This window comes from Chelon labrosus (genome assembly GCF_963514085.1).
Source record: "Chelon labrosus genome assembly, chromosome: 2".
Lineage (NCBI taxonomy): Eukaryota > Metazoa > Chordata > Actinopteri > Mugiliformes > Mugilidae > Chelon > Chelon labrosus.
The window spans coordinates 3,382,188-3,402,292 of NC_140338.1; the positions used below are offsets into that span (position 1 = coordinate 3,382,188).

The 20,105-nt window shown below is 43.6% G+C and overlaps 1 protein-coding gene across 1 annotated transcript; it reads right to left on the minus strand.

Moving 5' to 3' along the window:
* Positions 1 to 2,731: 2,731 nt before the first annotated feature.
* On the minus strand, positions 2,732 to 13,951 carry LOC311506403 (uncharacterized protein; the record flags this gene model as incomplete). Its single annotated transcript, XM_084570353.1, has 2 exons — positions 2,732 to 4,378; positions 12,320 to 13,951. 2 exons carry the CDS (start codon positions 13,949 to 13,951, stop codon positions 2,732 to 2,734), a joined length of 3,279 nt encoding a protein of 1,092 aa, XP_084426479.1.
* Between the last annotated feature and the right edge of the window lie 6,154 nt (positions 13,952 to 20,105).

The following is a 20,105-nucleotide window of genomic DNA, read 5'->3' on the forward strand; positions in this document are numbered from 1 at the left end:
TGATTTTGTTTGTCTTTTAAAAATGGACCCAGGAATAGCTCAGCATTTTGTGTCTGTCATGTCTTACCGCTGAAATAAAGCAAAAGGGTCATTTATGTAAGGATTTGGAGTCAGGGTGTCATTAACTTAGCTTAGCATTAATATTGAAAGCATATAGAAACTGCTTTGTATAAGGTTAAATACACCGATCCCAGGCTTTATCAAAAAAAAATCAAAAAATTCAAAAAGGGCCAAATATAAAATTAAAGACTATGTCATCAAAGTGGACTTAAATGTCATCTTGTTTGATTAATCTTTACCATCATAGGACATAGAAGGAGGCAGGGCTCCATATGTTGGCTGCTTGATTGACCCATGTCACACAGTTCAGCTTTAGAGGCTAATCCTGCTAGCATGCTAGCTGATTGACTTCCTCCTAAAGGTTTTGTCTAATATCTGGGCCCCTAAAGAGTCTGAGAATCCTCTCAGTGCCTAACTTAGCCTAAAAATACTTTGCTAGGAGTCTTAGCTTAGGAGTGACTCCAGAACATTCTCAGACAAATCTGAGCATGGAATGGACAGAAACTCTGATCTTAGTGAGGAGGTGTGGTTGATCCTGTTGCTAGGTATGAGTCAAAATTTCAAAAGGTGTGATTGTTTAATCCTAAAAACTAGATAAATACACTAAAGAAGCAGCAGGCCAACACACTAAAAATCAATAGACTTAATCATAGAATCTAACCTCTATGAAGAAGGCAAGGAACATAAATGAACTCATCTTCTGTAACTGCTTGTTCCTGTGAAGGGTTGTAGGGGGGCTGGAGCCTATCCCAGCTGTCACTGGGCAAGAGGCGGGGTCCACCCTGGACAGGTCTCCAGTCTATCACAGGGCTAACACAGAGAGACACTCACACCTACGGCCAATTTAGAATCACCAATGAACCTAACCAGCATGTCTTTGGACGGTGGGAGGAAGCTGGAGAACCTGGAGAGAACCCACGCAGACACATGCAAACTCCACACAGAAAGGAACCAGTCGGCCTGGATTAGAACCCAGAACCTTCTTGCTGTGAAGCGTGAACCACCACTGTGCCAGCCAGACAAAGAAAATGACCAAGATATTTTAAGTTGGCCCAGGGACAGAGCATGGGGCCCACATAGTCCAGGGGGTTGGCTCATAGGGAGAGCAGACTGGAGAGGTCATATTTGAAGACCATCAGGAGACTGGTCAGGAGGCTGGCAGCAGTGAGGCTACAGAACAGAGAGATTCAAATGTTGAAGCTGATTAATTTAAGTAGAGAAAGCAGCTCATTCAAACACACTTCTTCCTCAGGGATAGAGAATAAATCCTGGGGGCAAAGAAAATAACTTGATTTATTGAAGGATTCCGCGGTAAGATTAAAGTAGATATCATTTAATGTTTTTGCTGATTGCTGTATATGAACATAGAAATAAAAGTCATCTTAGTCACAACAATAGTACTTAAGCAATGAACACCAGGCATCATGGGAAGACCACCAACAAAACTATGAGAAGGTTCAGTGACAATGTGACCATGGTTCAGTTCAACAAATTATAAGCTACATCAAAAAGAACATTTATAAACTTAACCATAAACATAGAGAGGGTGTCTGCCTCCTGAACCTAAACTGGGAGCTGGTTCCACAGGAGATGGAAAGACAGTATAAAGCTGCAGCATCTGAAGTATAGCCACATGAAGGAACAATACACTGACATTCATGAGGACACTTGTAGAACTACATGTGAAATCTATGTACAAGTATTTAGATGATATCACAGCATATTGTATCATGTGTCCATATTCTATATTTTATCACATATAAACATTTGATAACTTATGTTACGTCCACTTGCTGAAACCAGCAAACAGATGAAAACACGACAATCAAGAAATTAAATGAGTCTCAGTAGCAGTGCACAAAAGTGGTTTATTTGCTTGTAAACCACAGGTCTGCAAAGTATAATGAAGGTCACAAAGGTGGGGGAGGACAGGACAAAGTGGTTGTGCCAAATAAAATGAAATTAATATAACAAAACTAGGCCTGGCTAAACTACCTCTAAAAAAGTAAAGCACAAACAAAATGCCTAACTGCTTATCTAAAACAAAGAACTTCACCAAAACAATACAACAGTGGCACAACCAATCCACCTAGTGTCTTTAACAAGTTTCAACTACGTGAATGCGTCATGTACAGGATACCACAAATTTACCTAGTCCACAAACCTCCCACCACATACCTTCAAAAACACAAGTCACACCGTTCTCAAACAACAGCAAGCAGTCAAAAAGCAAGAGAGGGAAGGCCTGACATGCTCTCTACTTAAAGAATAGCCTCCCTCATGATAGGCCGGCCAAGGATGGAGGGAACCAGTGAGCAGCAAGGCCTGCCTACACAGGTGAGGAGCAATCCTGCAGTGATCACCTGAAAAAAAACACAGGGAAAGGGGAGGAGAGAAACAAAAACACACATCTTGCTGCCTGGCACGTAACACTTAAATGATTATATATATATATATATATATAGAGAGACAGAGAGATATATATATCTATATCTATCTATATATATATATATATATATATATATATATATATCCATTGATCCATTGATATGTTTTTGTGTTCACAGCTGTACCAGTATTGTAGTATTAAAGCATATATGTACAGAGTGTGAATAAAGTGTGAAGATCAATAAGTTCATTCATTGATCTCAAAGCTTCATCATTAAATGGATCAGACAGTTTGATTGACAGGACAGATGATCAGAGGTGCAGAGTTTTTACCACCATCATTCATACAGGGACTGAAGAATGGGTAAAGTTTGTCAGTGAAGGAGCAGCCAGTAAAGGAATAGATAAGAGCTGCAGTATCTACATCATGAAAGGAGACCAGACCCTCCTCATAATCCACAAACACCCCCACCTTCTCAGGACGAGAACGAAGAGAGAGACTGACTGCAAGATCAACATTGGCTTTAAACTCAATTCCATTTCTCAACCATACAGTCCAGAAACCATTCTGAGGACTCAGTTGGATGTCTCCCTTCCTGTTAATTGTCTCTCTGGCCACTCCTAGATCCCATTTAGGCTTTCCTTTGACCTGAACCTGAAAGTAAAATCTACCTGAAGAGAAACTCTTCTTTCCTAAAACACAAGAACATTTAGAAAATCTCTCTGGGTTGTCTGGAAGATTCTTCCTCACATCACTATCATGAACTTGTTTTCCATCATCAGACAGGATGAGGTCAGGATGTGCTGTATCAGGATCAAGAGTCACATCCACTGCATACTGCTGGACCCTATTCATCTCAGCCTCAAGCAACTTCTTCATGTCTTTACTGAGTGTCTCTTCCAGCTGAGTCACAGCTCTCACCACTGTCCCCTCATATGATGGTGGACGGACGCTGACCTCTGTCCAGTCCTTGGTGGGTGGAGCAGCTTTCAGGGAGGAGAAGCTTTGGAGGAGGTGGAGGTGGTCTTCAGAGCGTGAGAGCTGCTTTATCTCAGAGCTCCTCTTCATCAGCTCAAAGACTTCCTGTTCCAGATCTTTGATGAAACCTTCAGCCTGTTTCTCTGTTGTTTTCTGTTTGTCTTCGATCTCCTTTATGAGCTGGTTCAGGCCTCTCTCAACAGACCCCTTCAGAGCAGTGAAGACCTGAACACCTTCTGCTTTCTCTCTGTCTGCAGCATCTTTACTCACCTTCACTGACTCTTTCATCTCCTCAATTTTCAGTCGTCTCTTCTGGATCATCTGCTGAATTTCATCCTCTGTCTTCCCCAGCTCTGTCTTCTTTCCTTCATATCCTTCTTTCAGAGGAACAACCTCATGTGTCTTGTGGTCTAAAACAGAGCAGAGCATGCAGACACATGTCTGGTCGGTCTTACAGAACAGCTCCAGAGGTTTATCGTGCTTCCTACACATCCTGTCTTCCAGGTTGTCCACAGGGTGGATCAGCTGATGTCTTTTCAGGCGTGACACTGTCAGATGAGGCTCCAGGTGAGAGTGACAGTAGGAGAGCAGACACACCAGGCAGGACTTCAGGGCCTTCAGTTTGGTTCCAGTGCAGACGTCACAGGGAACTTCTCCTGGTTTGGCAGCTTGTTGCTCTGAGCTGCTGCTGCTGGCTTTTTGTTGAGATTCATGTCTGAACTGAGCAACCATCTCACTGATGAAAGTGTTGATGCTCAGCTGAGGTCTAGTGTGAAACATTGCTTTACACATTGGACACTGGAATGTGTCATTTTGATCCCAGTGTTGAGTGATGCAGTGTTTGCAGAAGTTGTGTCCACATGGTATAGTGACTGGATCAGTGAACACATCCAGACAGATGGAGCACAGAAACTGATCTTCAGATCTCAGACATCTGGCAGCAGACATGTCTACACACTGACAACAAGAGAGAAAGAGAGAAAAAACACAGTTTAAGTAGAGATTTATTGATGATTGATGAGTTATTGAACTTCTAAAGAAACATGCTGATCTACAGTTTAATTTAATTTCACTTGATTTAATCTGACAGAGTCAGTATGAAGTGGAAAGAGTGGAAATTCCTGTTAGACTGAAGCTCTAAGTTTTGATGCTGGTTGTTGAAACACAGTAGATATTATCACCTGTACTCACCAGTATTTGAGTTAGATGTTGAGAAAGAACAGATGAACTCAGTTTAATTTTCTTCAGACAGAAACACAGAGATTCGTCTGGACTGCAGCTCTGCCCTCGCTCTGACAAGGTTTCACTTTAATTTCAGGAAAGTGACGTTGAATCTGGTCTTTCCAGTTTAGCTCCTCCTCTGACTCCAGCTCTGTTTGTTTCCTACTTCAACTTCAGATGTGATCAGTTTAAAATGTATTGAGATTATTACTTATTTTACTTCCTGGTGTGACTTTATTGCAGCTCATAAAAAGTCTGTAAATGTGTTTGTTTTTCAGTCCTTATCAGCTCCACCAGAGTTCAAACTCTTCTGATAGTTGTTGTTTTTTCTGACCTCTGCTGGACACAGAGAAGAACTACACCAGACTTCACTTCACTTTGATTAACAACAATTTTGTTAAGTTCTTGGTTTCCTGTTGGTGTTACTCCCGGTGTTTTTCTCTTTGTTTGATTCATTGATTTCTCCTTGTGTGCTCCACCCTGATTCGTTTCACCTGTATCTCGTCACCCCTCTGTCCCCTGTGGGTATATATAGCCCTGCCTTCCCCTTTGTTCTCTGGTCATGTTGTTCTTGTCTGATTACTTGTCACTTGTGTTTATACTTGTCTCCTTGCCATGTTCATGTCTCCTAGAAATTTGTGTCTCATCATGTTAAGCTTGCCTGCCGTGTTCATGTTAGTGATGGAGAAACTGAAGCTTTCTGAACCACTGAATCAACCTGAAGCAATTGTGTTTAAATGGTTCAGGTGTTTCAAAGCATTTGATTAAATTAAATGTGGCGACATCTGCTGATAAAAATATACATAGCATTCGCATGAAACAAAGGGTCCTGAAACAGAAAGTTGTGTTTGCTTCACAATAAATGATCTACAGTATGTGCATCTTGAAATGCTTGATTTTTTTCTTTAATAAAAAATAATAATATACTTGTATGAGTTTGCCATCATCTAATACTGTATGTTTTAGATATATATACTTTTATAAGATTCATACAAATACAAAAATATATTTACCAAATAAGTGAAATGCTTGTGCATCTATGGACGGTGGTGAAAGTAGTTGTACGAAATGCTTGTGAAACTGGGAATGGGATTTTTATTTAATAACAAGATAATTTCAGCTGAGTTAGGCTTTAGTATGTTCCTCTTCTATGTATATAAATATGTATGTAAATCAATGTATAGTGTGTGAATGCCTATGTGCTAATGTAAGTATGCAAGTTCATTCATTCATTCATCTTCTATACCCGTTTTGTCCTGTTAAGGGGTTCTGCTGGAACCTATCCCAGCTGTCATCTGGCAGGGGTACACCCTGGACAGGCCGCCAGTCCATCGCAGGGCTAACATAGAGACAGACAACCATTCACACTCACACGCACACCTACGGCCAATTTAGAATCACCAATGAACCTAACCAGCATGTCTTTGGACGGTGGGAGGAAGCCGGAGTACCCGGAGAGAACCCACGCAGACACAGGGAGAACATGCTAACTCCACACAGAAAGGCCAGCCGGCCCATGGATTCGAACCGTTGACCTTCTTGCTGTGAGGTTCTGACTGAGGTTCAGGAACAGGACCACGCCTCAAACACCCAATTACCCGCAGCTGCCTATATAGACGCACCTAACCTCTCCTCGTCTCCTTTGACTCAGTTCTCAAACGAGTGGTCGAGAGCACAGACACGATTTAAGAAAACTAGATTACCTTCACCATGTACCGCGAGTTGGTCCTCGACGCATCCGACAGCGAATGTTTCACATCCCGTCGATCATCCCCGATTCTCCTTCTTCCGTCTACTTCAATCCATTCGCCTCCAGCTAGCCACCTCTCCCGACTAGGCTCCGTTGTCCAAGTTCCTCAAAACCTCGTACATGATCCTCCATCCAGCGACTACGACCTTCATTTTACACCTCCTCCACCTCGTCCAGACAGAGGCCGCGGTACTCGGCGCCACTCACCTGAGCCACGTCACGGTTCACCTCCGGCCGGCACTCCTCCACGCCCGACTACCATTGCAGACTGGACACTGTCCAGTGGATAGTCCCTCGCCTCCAGCACGCCTCGAGAAAGAAGGGCATTCCATTCCACCGCAGCGATAACAAGGCAAACTTCGAACTGCTCCAAAACTCCATCCCCTCCACCAGATGAACAACGCGCTTCAACTCAGGTCTTCCGGCTCGACCCCGACATGTCATCACGTCCGTGCACGCTGACGTCATCACGCAGCCTGCAGCACCAGGTTGGGTCCTAGTTCCACCAGCCATATCCTGCCAGAGCCAGGTCGTATCAGTTCCACCTTCACTCCACTTGCTGAACGTGTTCTCTTCCTTTATCTCATCCCTTATCCATACATCCCACCATCCCAGCATTCTTTCCTCTTCCCATCCTTCAGCCATTTTGAACATGGTGCCTACAGTTTCAATAGCTCCCTCATTCTCAATCGAATCAGTTTCCTACCTATTCCTCTTATCCTCCCTCCCCATCCCTAACCCAACCTCCTTCCCCCAACGACCCTCCACATTTCTTTTGCCTCCCATTCCTTCTGCAGCAGCACGTTCCCCTCTTCCAACAATCAGTCTGCCGGTCACCAACTTCACCTTGGCCACCACCATTCCAGCCACTCGCCCAATTCTACCACAACGTCCGTCTCCCATCTCCACTGCTTTTCTGAAAATTCTGAAACTAGAATCTCCAAAACGATCAAGAGAACTTACACCTACAAAATTCGCTCTAGTGTTTCGCCATTTTAGAGACGTTATATGCTCGTCATTCCCAGACCACAGAGCAGAACTCGACGATTATATATCCTTATTCTAGACCTCGCATTAAGATTTGCAGGCACTGGTTTTTGTCATTACCATGTCCTTTTGCTTCCCAGGCCGCAAGCAGACTACATCAATTCAATCTGGGCACAGGCTGGAGCTATACTGTAGAGTGTTGCTTCTGGCCCTGCCATCTCTCGCCCCCTTTGCGAGCTCCATCACACCCAGCCACAGAATGCATTGTCGTCGCACCTCTCCCTCCTCCTTCAAAGCCAAACATCCAACCCCAATCGACATTTTCTCACCCTTCTCCAGCCGCTCCACCTCCTCCCATCAACCCATCCTTTTCTTACCCTTCCAGAGCAAAAACTCCACCGTTCAACCACGGCTCTATTCCCCAGGGTGTAAACAAAAGAGGAAGACCCTTACTCGATCAGGGCGGCTCGATCATTCTCGTCCCAGTTGTCCCCATAACCCCGACAAACCTGACTTATGACTATACCAGTTCTTTAAAACAACTTGTAAGGAATCGTCACCCTCAGCTCAGCCCTTAGAACCCATCCAAACCGCTCCTTCATTAATTCGCCTAGCTAACCACAGGGCCTAGTTGGCCAAACCTGATATTGCCAGCGCCTTTAAAGTCTTACCTTTACATCCTGACTTCTGGTGGAGTAGCACAGATGCCATCTAAGGCATATCACGATTCGATCGTTTACGACTCAGGGTGCTCCGATTCGATTATTCAACGATTTGCACGATCATCACGACTACCACGATTTTCGATACATCTTTTTCCCCATTCAGGATTTCTGTAGAGTTCTTTGGCATCACTCTGAACTCTGTTTCATTCCAAGCATCTCGGCCACCAGAAAGATATAAAAATAAATAAATAACTTTGCTAATTTCCATTTCCTTTTGGATCCCAGCTGTTCTAATCGGTAGCTCCTATCGCTTCCCAGCCATCTCGATCACGCCGTCAACCTTTCTTTTCGCACCTTCCGTCACTGGCCTCTGCAGCTTCTTCCCTCCTCGATTCCTTCACCCTTGATCCAACCTGCAATCACCCCATCCCTCGGTCTCACCACACCCACGTTAGGGGTGCGCCATCCAAGGCACCTCACGATTCGATTCGATTACGACTCACGGTGCTACGATTCGATCGTTCAATGACCACTGCAATTATTATGATTATCGCGAATTTCGATGCATCTTTTCCCCATCCAAGATTTCCATAGAGTTCTTTATCATCACTCTGAACTCTATTTAATTCCAAGCATCTTGCCACCAAAAAAAAAAAAACTTTTCCCGACATTCCAATTGGCAGCTTCTCTCCCTCCCCAGCCATCTTGATCTCGCTGTCCGCATCGTTCCCCTTTCTTTTAGCGCCCCAGGTCACCGGCCTCTGCTGCTCCTTCTCTCCACGATTCCTTCACCCTCGAAGCAGCCTGCAAAGTGGAACTTAAAATGTGGCATCATTTCCTGTTTTCCGGAACAGTATTTCTTTCTTTTATGACAACTTCATCTCCCAGCCCGATGACATCCAGCTTTGCACAGATGCAGTGCCCTCTGTCAGATTTGGAGGATACTACAGGAGTCTATGGTTCACTTCTCAGTGGCCACCAGAAATGTCCTCACTGTCTCTGCCCTGTACGAGTTATACCCCATCGTCATTGCGTCCCTTCTTTGGAGGCATGAGTGGCTAAAGGTTATTCCCATCCACTCTAACAACATAGCCACCACCAACATCATAAATAAAGGCCGTTCCAAATCCCTCGAAACAATACAATTCATGCGCAGACGCGCTCTAATCTCAGCCCAACACAAATTCATGATATGTGCAAGCCATGTTCCAGGTCATGTGAACACAATAGCCAATTCTGTCTCTTTTTTCTTTCCAGAAATTCAGATCCTTAGCTCCAGACTTGGATCCTCATCCAAATTCGGTCCCTCCGTTTACAGCCACCACCTTCAATTAAGACCTCAGCTCAGACCCGTCACCTCATGTCAGCGTCGCAAGAATCCATCTTAAACAACCTTTCACCTGCCACGCTTTCTTCATACTACACCGGTTAGAACTGCTTTAAAGCTTTTATGCATACCTTCATCTGCCTTTCCCCGCATTAGAAGTTGCCTTATTTACTAGTTTATGACGCACACCTATTCTATTCAAGATATCAAAATTACCATCTAAGTCTACATCAGCGGCATCAGTTTCCTCATTGAGTTCCTTGCCCTACCATTTCCATTCTCACGCCAGCATGTTAATCAAAGGCTTATGCAAGGCAGAACAGGTTACTTGTCCCCTCCTATAATTCTACTCTTGAAGTCATGTTTCGCCTAGCTTCCTTGGGTTCCTGCGATGTTCCGAATTTACAGCCTCCTCATCCTCGTATGATCGTTCGAACCCATGCAAAATATGTGAATGCCCGACTAGCCCTCTATGCTCGCCCTCTTCATCCATTATTCACCACTGAATTAGGCGAAGTAGCTACACGATTCTGGTTTCACCATCATTTTCACCAGGTTTTGGCCAGATCAGGGATTCCACATGATCGCTACTCCGACCACTCATTCTGCATCGAAGCCACATCCACCGCTTCTCCTCAAGGTATGCCCGATTGAGCTAAGTCCGTAACTGCCACAATGACATCAGAAAAGCCCATCTCCGACTCGCCTCAGCAAACTCTTTTGGGGTCCAAGGAGCCGACACCTCCAAAGATATGTCCCCACCCTGAATCTCTCTCCCTGGGTTCCTACGTCCAGTCGTCCAAGGATCATCATCAGCCGCAACTCAATTCTCTTTTCCTTCCCCTCTACCCCTCGACCCTCCCCTTTCGCTCTCCTATCTTTCCCTTCTCTTTAACCTGGTCAAACAAACTTCTTTGAATATCAAGAGGCGTGGTCTCGTTAGTGAATCTAATGTTATACTAATCTCACCTTAAACTTCACTCCCCCCTGTTCTAAATCAATGAAACTACGTAACATATGCAAAACTCTCCTTCTCTCAAAAAATCACAACCGTCTATGGGACTGCGCCTATTTATAACCATTGTGAATTTGACAATCTCGCCCTGTATTCAAAACTGGAGTGACACGTCGCTGATGGCGGCCGATATGCGTGTGACGTAATGAAGCTTCATTTGGGGAGTCTCGTCTTTTTTTTGACTGATGAAGCGAGGTAACGAAACATCTTGTCACGATACTTCTGCTTTGAAAGCTCGGCACTGTTTCGAGTGTCTGCTTCGTGCATGACATCTCTTGTTCATGTCATGTTCCTGGATTCAGGTCTCCCAGTATTTTTTGTTCTCGTTAAGTTAGGAATACCTGCCGTCTCTCCAGCGCTTTTTGTTTTGTGTCAATTCCTGTCTCAGCAAACTCTGTCCTGCATTTAGGACCTAACCCCATTATCCCAAAAACAACCACTTGACATCTATACTTCTATGTACAAGTACGAACGGACGGGCGGACGGACGGACAGACGGATTTCCTGTAAGGTTCTTTGAGGCAAAAAAGTTGTCTGAGTCTAGTTTGTGGTGGAGAGGGTGGTCAGGGTTGTCCATAATTGATAAGTTTGTTCAGAGTCCTCTTCTCCACCACTGATTCAAATGTTTCCTTTCTGAAGCCAATGATAGAGCCAGCCTTCCTGAACAGTCTGTTGGTGACACTGGCTGTAATGCTGTTCCCCCAGTAGATCACCGCAGAGAAAGGCTGCTGGCCACCACAGACTGGTAGAACATTTTGAGGGACCTCAGCCTCTTCAGGAAATAGTCTGCTGCCTTCTTGTACACAGCTGTACTGTTGGTCCTCAATGGTCACTCCCAGGTATTTGTAATCCTCCACCACCTCCACATCCCTACCAAGTATGCTGAGGGGCAGAGGAGCTGTTCCCTTCCTCCTGAAGTCAGTCACCATCTCTTTGGTCTTGTCCACGTTAAGCAGCAGGTGACTCCTTCCAGCCCACCCCACAAATCTGTCCACCAGCCCTTTACACTACTCCTCATCCCGTCCACCGCTTATACACCCTACAACTGGAGAGTCATCAGAACATTTCTGTATGTGACACGACTCTGAGTTGTGCTGGAAGTCAGTGGTGTATAAGGTGAACAGGAATGGAGAAAGCACAGTGCCCTGTGGGGCTCCCACACCACTCACCACCACATCAGACAGGACATGACCCAAACACATGAACTGTGGCCTGTCTGTCAGGTAGTCAGTGATCCAGGAGACAGTGGACGCACCAACACCCATCGACTGCAGCTTCTCAATCAGCAACAAAGGCTGGATGGTGTTGAAGGCACTGGAGAAATCAAAGAATGTGATTCTCACTGAGCCTACACTACCAATATTTAGAAAGGAATTTGTAGAGAGACTGAGACTTACTTTACATCTGTTTTTAAAATGAATTCTGATCAAAAAATGAATGAAACCATGTTAAAGGTGGTGACACCAGAAAGAAACATAGTTGACACAACCCAGTACACAGCTCTTGGCCTTTAATTGTAGTTCATTTTACAATCATCACAAATTACACACGTGTTTTTCATGATGGATCCATCACTGGGTGTTACAGGGTGAAGAGTTTCATGAATCAACAGTGAAAAAAACACTAAAACAAGTAAAAGGTAAAAGTCCAACAAACATTAAATCTATACTGATGAAATGAAGAATGAAGGAATTAACACATTAATTAAGAAAACAAGTTGATATTAACATTTTTATCATAATTCACAATAAAATCTTTTTATTCCAGAATAATCAGTTTGTACCGTATCTCTCTAATCCATTCATATCTTTGTGTTCACAGCTGTAACAGTATTGTAGTATTAAAGCAGAATGTGAATAAAGTGTGAAGATCAATAAGTTCATTCATTCATCTCAAAGCTTCATCATTAAATGGATCAGACAGTTTGATTGACAGGACAGATGATCAGAGGTGCAAAGTTTCTACCGCCATGATTCAGACCAGGATTGAAGAATGGGTAAAGTTTGTCAGTGAAGGAGCAGCCAGTAAAGGAGTAGATAAGAGCTGCAGTATCTACATCATGAAAGGAGACCACACCCTCCTCATAATCCACAAACACCCCCACCTTCTCAGGACGAGAACGAAGAGAGAGATGGACTGGAGTACCAGCGCAAGCTTTGTATTCATTTCCATTTCTCAAAATTACAGTCCAGAAACCATCTTGAGGACTCAGAGTGATGGTTCCCTTCCTGTTGATTGACTCTCTGACCACTCCTAGATCCCAGTCAGTCTTTCCTTTAACCTGAACCTGAAAGTAAAATCTACCTGAAGAGAAACTCTTCTTTCCTACAACACTAACACATGTAGAAAATCTCTCTGGGTTGTCTGAAAGATTCTTCCTCACATCACTATGATTCACTTGTTTTCCATCATCAGACAGGATAAGTTTAGGATGTGCTGTATCAGGATCAAGAGTCACATCCACTGCATACTGCTGGAGACTCTTCAGCTCAGCCTCAAGCAGCTTTTTCATGTCTTTACTGAGTGTCTCCTCCAGCTGAGTCACAGCTCTCACCACAATCCACTCATATGATGGTGGACGGACACTGACCTCTGTCCAGTCCTTGGTGGGTGGAGCAGCTTTCAGGGAGGAGAAGCTTTGGAGGAGGTGGAGGTGGTCTTCAGAGCGTGAGAGCTGCTTTATCTCAGAGCTCCTCTTCATCAGCTCAGAGACTTCCTGTTCCAGATCTTTGATGAAACCTTCAGCCTGTTTCTCTGTTGTTTTCTGTTTGTCTTCAATCTCCTTTATGAGCTGGTTCAGGCCTCTCTCAACATACTCCTTCAGAGCAGTGAAGACCTGAACACCTTCTGCTTTCTCTCTGTCTGCAGCATATTTACTCATCTTCACTGACTCTTTCATCTCCTCAATCTTCAGTCGTCTCTTCTGGATCATCTGCTGAATTTCATCCTCTGTCTTCCCCAGCTCTGCCTTCTTTCCTTCATATCCTTCTTTCAGAGGAACAGCATCATGTGTCTTGTGGTCTGAAACAGAGCAGAGCATGCAGACACATGTCTGGTCGGTCTTACAGAACAGCTCCAGAGGTTTATCATGCTTCCTACACATCCTGTCTTCCAGGTTGTCCACAGGGTGGACCAGCTGATGTCTTTTCAGGCGTGACACTGTCAGATGAGGCTCCAGGTGAGAGTCACAGTAGGAGAGCAGACACACCAGGCAGGACTTCAGGGCCTTCAGTTTGGTTCCAGTGCAGACGTCACAGGGAACTTCTCCTGGTTTGGCAGCTTGTTGCTCTGAGCTGCTGCTGCTGGTGTTCTGTTGAGCTTCATGTCTGAACTGAGCAACCATCTCATTGATGAAAGTGTTGATGCTCATCTGAGGTCTTGACTCAAACACCTTATTACACATTGGACACTTGCACAGGTCAGTAGTATCCCAGTGTTGAGTGATGCAGTGTTTGCAGAAGTTGTGTCCACATGGTGTAGAGACTGGATCAGTGAACACATCCAGACAGATGGAGCACAGAAACTGATCTTCAGATCTCAGACATCTGGAAGCAGACATGTCTACACACTGACAACAAGAGAGAAGGAGAGAAAAAACACACTTTAAGTTGAGATTTATTGATTATTGATGAGTTATTGAATTTCTAAAGAAACATTATGTTTCTTCCACAGTCACTGCTTCAGACAAGTGGCTTGTAACCACCCCTCACTCCACCACCACCATTTCTTCAGCTCAGGTGAGCAGACAACTAAGGAGGCTCCATCCAAGAAAACCAGCCGGCACGGACGTAGTGTCTCCATGATTACTCAGGGCCTGGGCTTCTGAGCTGGTGGAGCCCCTTCAGCATGCATTTAACCTAAGCCTACACCTTAGGAGGGTCCCCTGCAGTGAAAGACATCCTGCATCATCCCTGTCCCTAAGAAGTCGCACCTGAGGGAGTTGAATGACGACAGATCAGTCACCCTGACATCCAGCATCATAAAGACCATGGAGAGGCTGCTGCTCCATCACATCCGGCCCCAGGTCCGTCATGCTCTAGACCCACTGCAGTTTGTATACCAGGAGAAGGTGGAGGTGGAGGACGGCATCGTCTATCTGCTCCATCACACTCTGTCACACTCAACACCATCAGGTCATTCAACACCATCCAGCCCCTGTTACTAAGGAACAAGCTAACAGAGAGGGTGGGAGTGGACTCACAACTGACTTCCTGGATAGTGGACTTTCTCACTGGGAGACAGCAGTATGTCAGATTGGGGAACTGCACGTCCAGGACTATCGTTAGCAGCACTGGAGCACCACAGGGGTCTCTGCTCTCCCCTGTCCTATTCACCTTGTACACCTCGGAGTTCAACTACAACACAGAGTCATGTCACCTGCAGAAGTTCTCAAATGACACTGCAATTGTGGGGTGTATCAGGGATGGACAAGAGCAGGAGTACAAGAATCTGGTGAACAACTTCATCACATGGTTCGGAGAGAACCATCTTCTGATCAATACAGCTAAAACCAAAGAGATGGTAGTGGATTTCTGGAGGTCCATTCCCCACCTGCAGCCTGTAACCATCAACTGGGTCTCCATCTGGGCCAGAAACTGGGCTGGTCGGCTAACATAGACTCAGTATGGAAAAAAGGTCAGTGCTGTCTCTATTTCCTCAGGAGGCTAAAGTCGTTTAATATCTGCCAGAAGCTGCTGGACATGTTCTACCAGACTATCGTTGCCAGTGTCCTCTTCTATGCTGTGGTGTGCTGGGGAGGCAGCACAAAGAAGAAGGACACCTCATGGCTGGACAAGCTGATACTGAAGGAGGACTCTGTGGTAGGGACAGAGCTGGAGTCCCTGACATCAGTGGTAGATGAAAGGACCTTGAACAAACTCTGGTCCATCATGAACAATGTCCACCACCCTCTACAGGACACCATCGTCAGACAGAGAAGCTCATTCAGTGACAGGCTGCTGTCTCTCTCCTGCTCCATGGACAGGTTGAGGAGGTTGTTTGTCCCTCAGGACATAAGACTCTACAACGTCTCCCTGTGAGGAACCAACTGGACTGTGGTTATATATATAGTTATATTATTATTCCATATCTGTTTCTATGTGATGAAGCTACTGGACAAGCTACTTTCCACTTCATACTGACAGAGTCAGTATGAAGTGGAAAGAGTGGAACTTCCTGTTGGACTGAAGCTCTAAGTTTTGATGCTGGTTGTTGAAACACAGTAAATATTATCAGCTGTACTCACCAGGATTTGAGTCAGATGAAAGAACAGATGAACTCGGTTGAATTTTCTTCAGACAGAAACACTGAGATTCGTCTGGACTGCAGCTCTGCCGTCGCTCTGACAAACTTTGACTTTCATTTCAGGAAAGTGACGTTGAATCTGGTCTTTTCAGTTTTACTTCTCCTCTGACTGCAGCTCTGTTTGTCACAGTTTGTTTCCTGCTTCATGTTCAAATATGATCAGTTCAAATGTATTGAGATTATTACTTAGATTATTTCCTCATATGACTTTATTGCTGCTCATAAAAAGTCTGTAAATATGTTTGTTTTTCAATCCTTATCAGCTCCACCAGAGTTCAAACTCTTCTGATGGTTGTTGTTTTTACTGACCTCTGCTGGACACAGAGAAGAACTACACCAGACTTCACTTTGATTAACAACAACAAACTCTAAAAGTGTTTCTGAACATATTGACTCTGTTGTAAACTCACATTCAGTTTGGATCATTGCTTCCATCTAGTGACTGAACTGTTGGAAGATCAAATCTGTACTTCAGACCAGGTCATGTTTTGTCTGTTATGTGATAGATAGAGAGCCAGGGAGACATTTATTTTATTTGATAACTTACTAGCAAACTTTAAAATCCAGAGTTCATCTTCAACCTTTACGGAGATCTTGACAATGTCCACATGAAATTTAGAGAGACGTGTCTACAGTCATGTTCAATATATCCATGCAAAGACTTCATTCATTCATTCATTTTCAGGTCGCTGGACAGGTCGCCAGTCCATCGCAGGGCTAACACAGAGACAGACAACCATTCACACTCACGAGAGGTCATATTTGAAGACCATCAGGAGGCTGGTCAGGAGGCTGGCAGCAGTGAGGATACAGAACAGAGAGAGTCAAAATGTTGAAGCTGATTCATTTAAGTAAAGAAAGCAGCTCATTCAAACACACCTCTTCTTAATTCAGGGATAGAGAATAAGTCCTGGGAGCAAAGAAAACAACTTGATTTATTGAAGGATTCAGAAGTAACATTAAAGTAGATATCATTTAATGTTTTGGCTGATTGCTGTATATGAACATAGAAATAAAAGTCATCTTAGTCATAACAATACTACTTAAGCAATGAACACCAGGCATCATGGGAAGACCACCAGCAAAACTACGAGAAGGTTCAGTGACGATGTGACCATGGTTCAGTTCAACAAATTATAAGCTACATCAAAAAGAACATTTATAAACTTAACCATAAACATGGAGAGGGTGTCTGCCTCCTGAACCCAAACTGGGAGCTGGTTCCACAGGAGATGGAAAGACTGTATAAAGCTGCAGCATCTGAAGTATAGCCACATTCAATTCAATTCAATTTTATTTATATAGTGTCAATAACAATACAAATCGTCTCAAGACGCTTTACAAAAACCCGGCCTGAAACCCCCAGAGCAAGCCTGAAGGCAACGGTGGCAAGGAAAAACTCCCTTTTAACAGGAAGAAACTTCGAGCAGAACCCAGCTCATATGGAGGGACCCATCTGCCTAAGGCCAGCCGGGTACAGACAGAAGAAAGAGAGAAGAGAACAGCAAAGAGAGAAGAGAAGAGAACAGCAAGATAAACATACATCTGTCATAGATACACATATCTGACTAAAGTGTACATGTGGAATCTTGTGATACAAACTGATGATGTTACATGACAGTTTGAAAATGTAAGAGGAATCATAGGCAGGTTGGAGAATTGTTCATTCAGGTAGGAGTGGATAACTGCAGGATTCCATGAAGACTGGGGAGGCTGATGAGACCACGACAACAGATGTAGTATAGAGCTCCACAGGAAACACACCACTCCAGGCCAGAGATACTCACAAGAAGAGGGGGGAAGGGGGGGGGAAGGGGGGTGGGACTCACACAAGAGTAAATATTCTACATAGTAATAGCACAGAATTGTATGACTAGTAGTATATAGGAAATTAGAGGGCAAGAGCTCTGTGCAAGAGAAAAGAAAGTGAAGGATGCGAGAGAGGAGAGAGAAGAAAGAAGGAGGACATGTGTTTGATGCATCGTCCCCCAGCAGCCTAGGCCTATAGCAGCATAACTAAGGGATGGTTTAGTCCAGCCCTAACTATAAGCCTGATCAAAAAGGAAACTCTTAAGCCTGACCTTAAAAATAGAGAGAGTGTCTGCCTCCCGAACCCAAACTGGGAGCTGGTTCCACAGGAGAGGAGCCTGATAGCTGAAAGCTCTACCTCCCATTCTACTTTTTGAAATTCTAGGAACCACAAGTAGGCCTGCACTTTCAGACCGAAGTGATCTGCTGGGATGATATGGTACAATAAGGTCTTTAAGATACGATGGAGCTAGGCCTTTAAGGGCCTTGTACGTAAGGAGGAGGATTTTAAATTCTATTCTAGACTTTAAAGGGAGCCAGTGAAGAGAAGCTAAAACTGGAGTAATATGATCTCTCTTGCTAATTCCTGTCAATGCTCTTGCTGCGGCATTTTGAATCAACTGGAGGCTTTTTAAAGAGCTATTTGGACAGCCAGACAGTAATGAATTACAATAATCCAGTCTGGACGACACAAATGCATGAACTAGTTTTTCAGCATCACTCTGAGACAGGATGTTCCTAATTTTGACGATATTACGCAGGTGAAAGAAGGCAGTCCTGGTCACTTGCTTTATGTGACATTTAAAGTCATATCCTCATCAAATATAACACCAAGGTTTTTTACAGTAGTACTGGAGGCCAAGGTAATGCCATCCAAAGACACCATGTGATTAGATAATGAATCTCTGAGATGCTTAGGACCGAATACAATAACTTCTGTTTTGTCTGAGTTTAAGAGTAGGAAATTACAGGTCATCCAAGCCTTTATGTCTTTAAGGCATGCTTGGAGTTTAACCAACTGATTAGTTTCATCTGGTTTCATAGATAAATATAGCTGGGTGTCGTCTGCATAGCAATGAAAGTTTATGCCATGTTTTCTAATAATCTTGCCTAATGGCAACATGTATAACGTGAATAGTATTGGTCCTAGCACAGAACCCTGAGGAACTCCATAACTTACTTTTGTATAAGTAGAGGAATCATTATTGACATGAACAAACTGGAATCTGTCAGATAGATAGGATTCAAACCAGTCTAATGCAGTTCCTTTAATCTTGACCTCACTTTCAAGTCTCTGTAGTAAAATATTATGATCAATAGTGTCAAATGCAGCACTAAGATCTAGCAGAACAAGTATAGAGACAAGTCCACTGTCTGAAGCCATGAGGAGATCATTGGTAACTTTAACCAAAGCTGTTTCTGTACTATGATGAACTCTAAAACCTGACTGAAACTCTTCAAACAGACCATTCTTGTTTAAGTGGTCACACAACTGATTAGCAACAACTTTTTCTAGAATTTTGGAAATAAAAGGAAGGTTGGAGATTGGTCTATAGTTGGCTAAAACATCTGGATCTAGAGTGGCTTTCTTGAGTAAGGGCTTAATTACAGCAATCTTAAAAGACTGAGGCACATATCCTGTTAATAAAGATAAATTTATCTGGTTCAATATGGAGGTGTTAATTAATGGAAAAACTTCTTTGAGCAATTTAGTTGGGATTGGATCTAGAAGACAGGTTGATGGTTTAGATGCTGTAATTGTTGAAGAGAGCTCAAGAAGATCTACTGGGGAGAAGGATTCCAGATATTGATAAGGTCTTACAAAAGTTTCTAATGTCGCTGTACTTGCATCTTTAACAGCTGTTGGAAGGATGCCTTGAATATTTTCTCTAATGCCGACAATTTTATTAGTAAAGAAGCTCATGAAGTCATTACTACTGAGGGCTAAAGGAATAGATGGCTCAACAGAGCTGTGGCTCTTTGTCAGCCTGGCTACAGTGCTGAAAAGAAATCTGGGGTTGTTCTTGTTTTCTTCTATTAATGATGAATAATGAATAATATGCTGTTCTAATACTACTGAGAGCTTTTTTATAAGTTGTTAAACTATCTTTCCAGGCTATGCGAGCTTCTTCAGAATTAGTGGAATGCCAAATTCTTTCTAGCTTTCGGACTGCCTGTTTTAAACAGCGCAACTGTGAATTATACCAGGGAGCTAGCCTCTTCCTATTTATGACCTTCTTTTTCAGAGGAGCAACTAAGTTTAAAGTTGAACTAAGTGATGCTGCAGTGCCATCAACAAAATAGTCTATTAGTGCAGGGGTTAAATTGTGGTTGCTGTCGTCCACAACATTGGTACATGGCACTGAGGTAAATAAAGAAGGAATTAATTCTTTATATCTAGTTACAGCATTGTCAGACAAACATCTACTGTAATGAAATGTCTTTTCAGTTCCTGTGTAATCCATTATTGCAAATTCAAAGGTTATGAGGAAATGATCAGACAAAAGAGGGTTATGAGTAAATACTGTTAAACCTTCAGTTTCTATGCCATATGTTAGGACAAGATCTAAGGTGTGATTAAAACTGTGAGTTGATCCGTT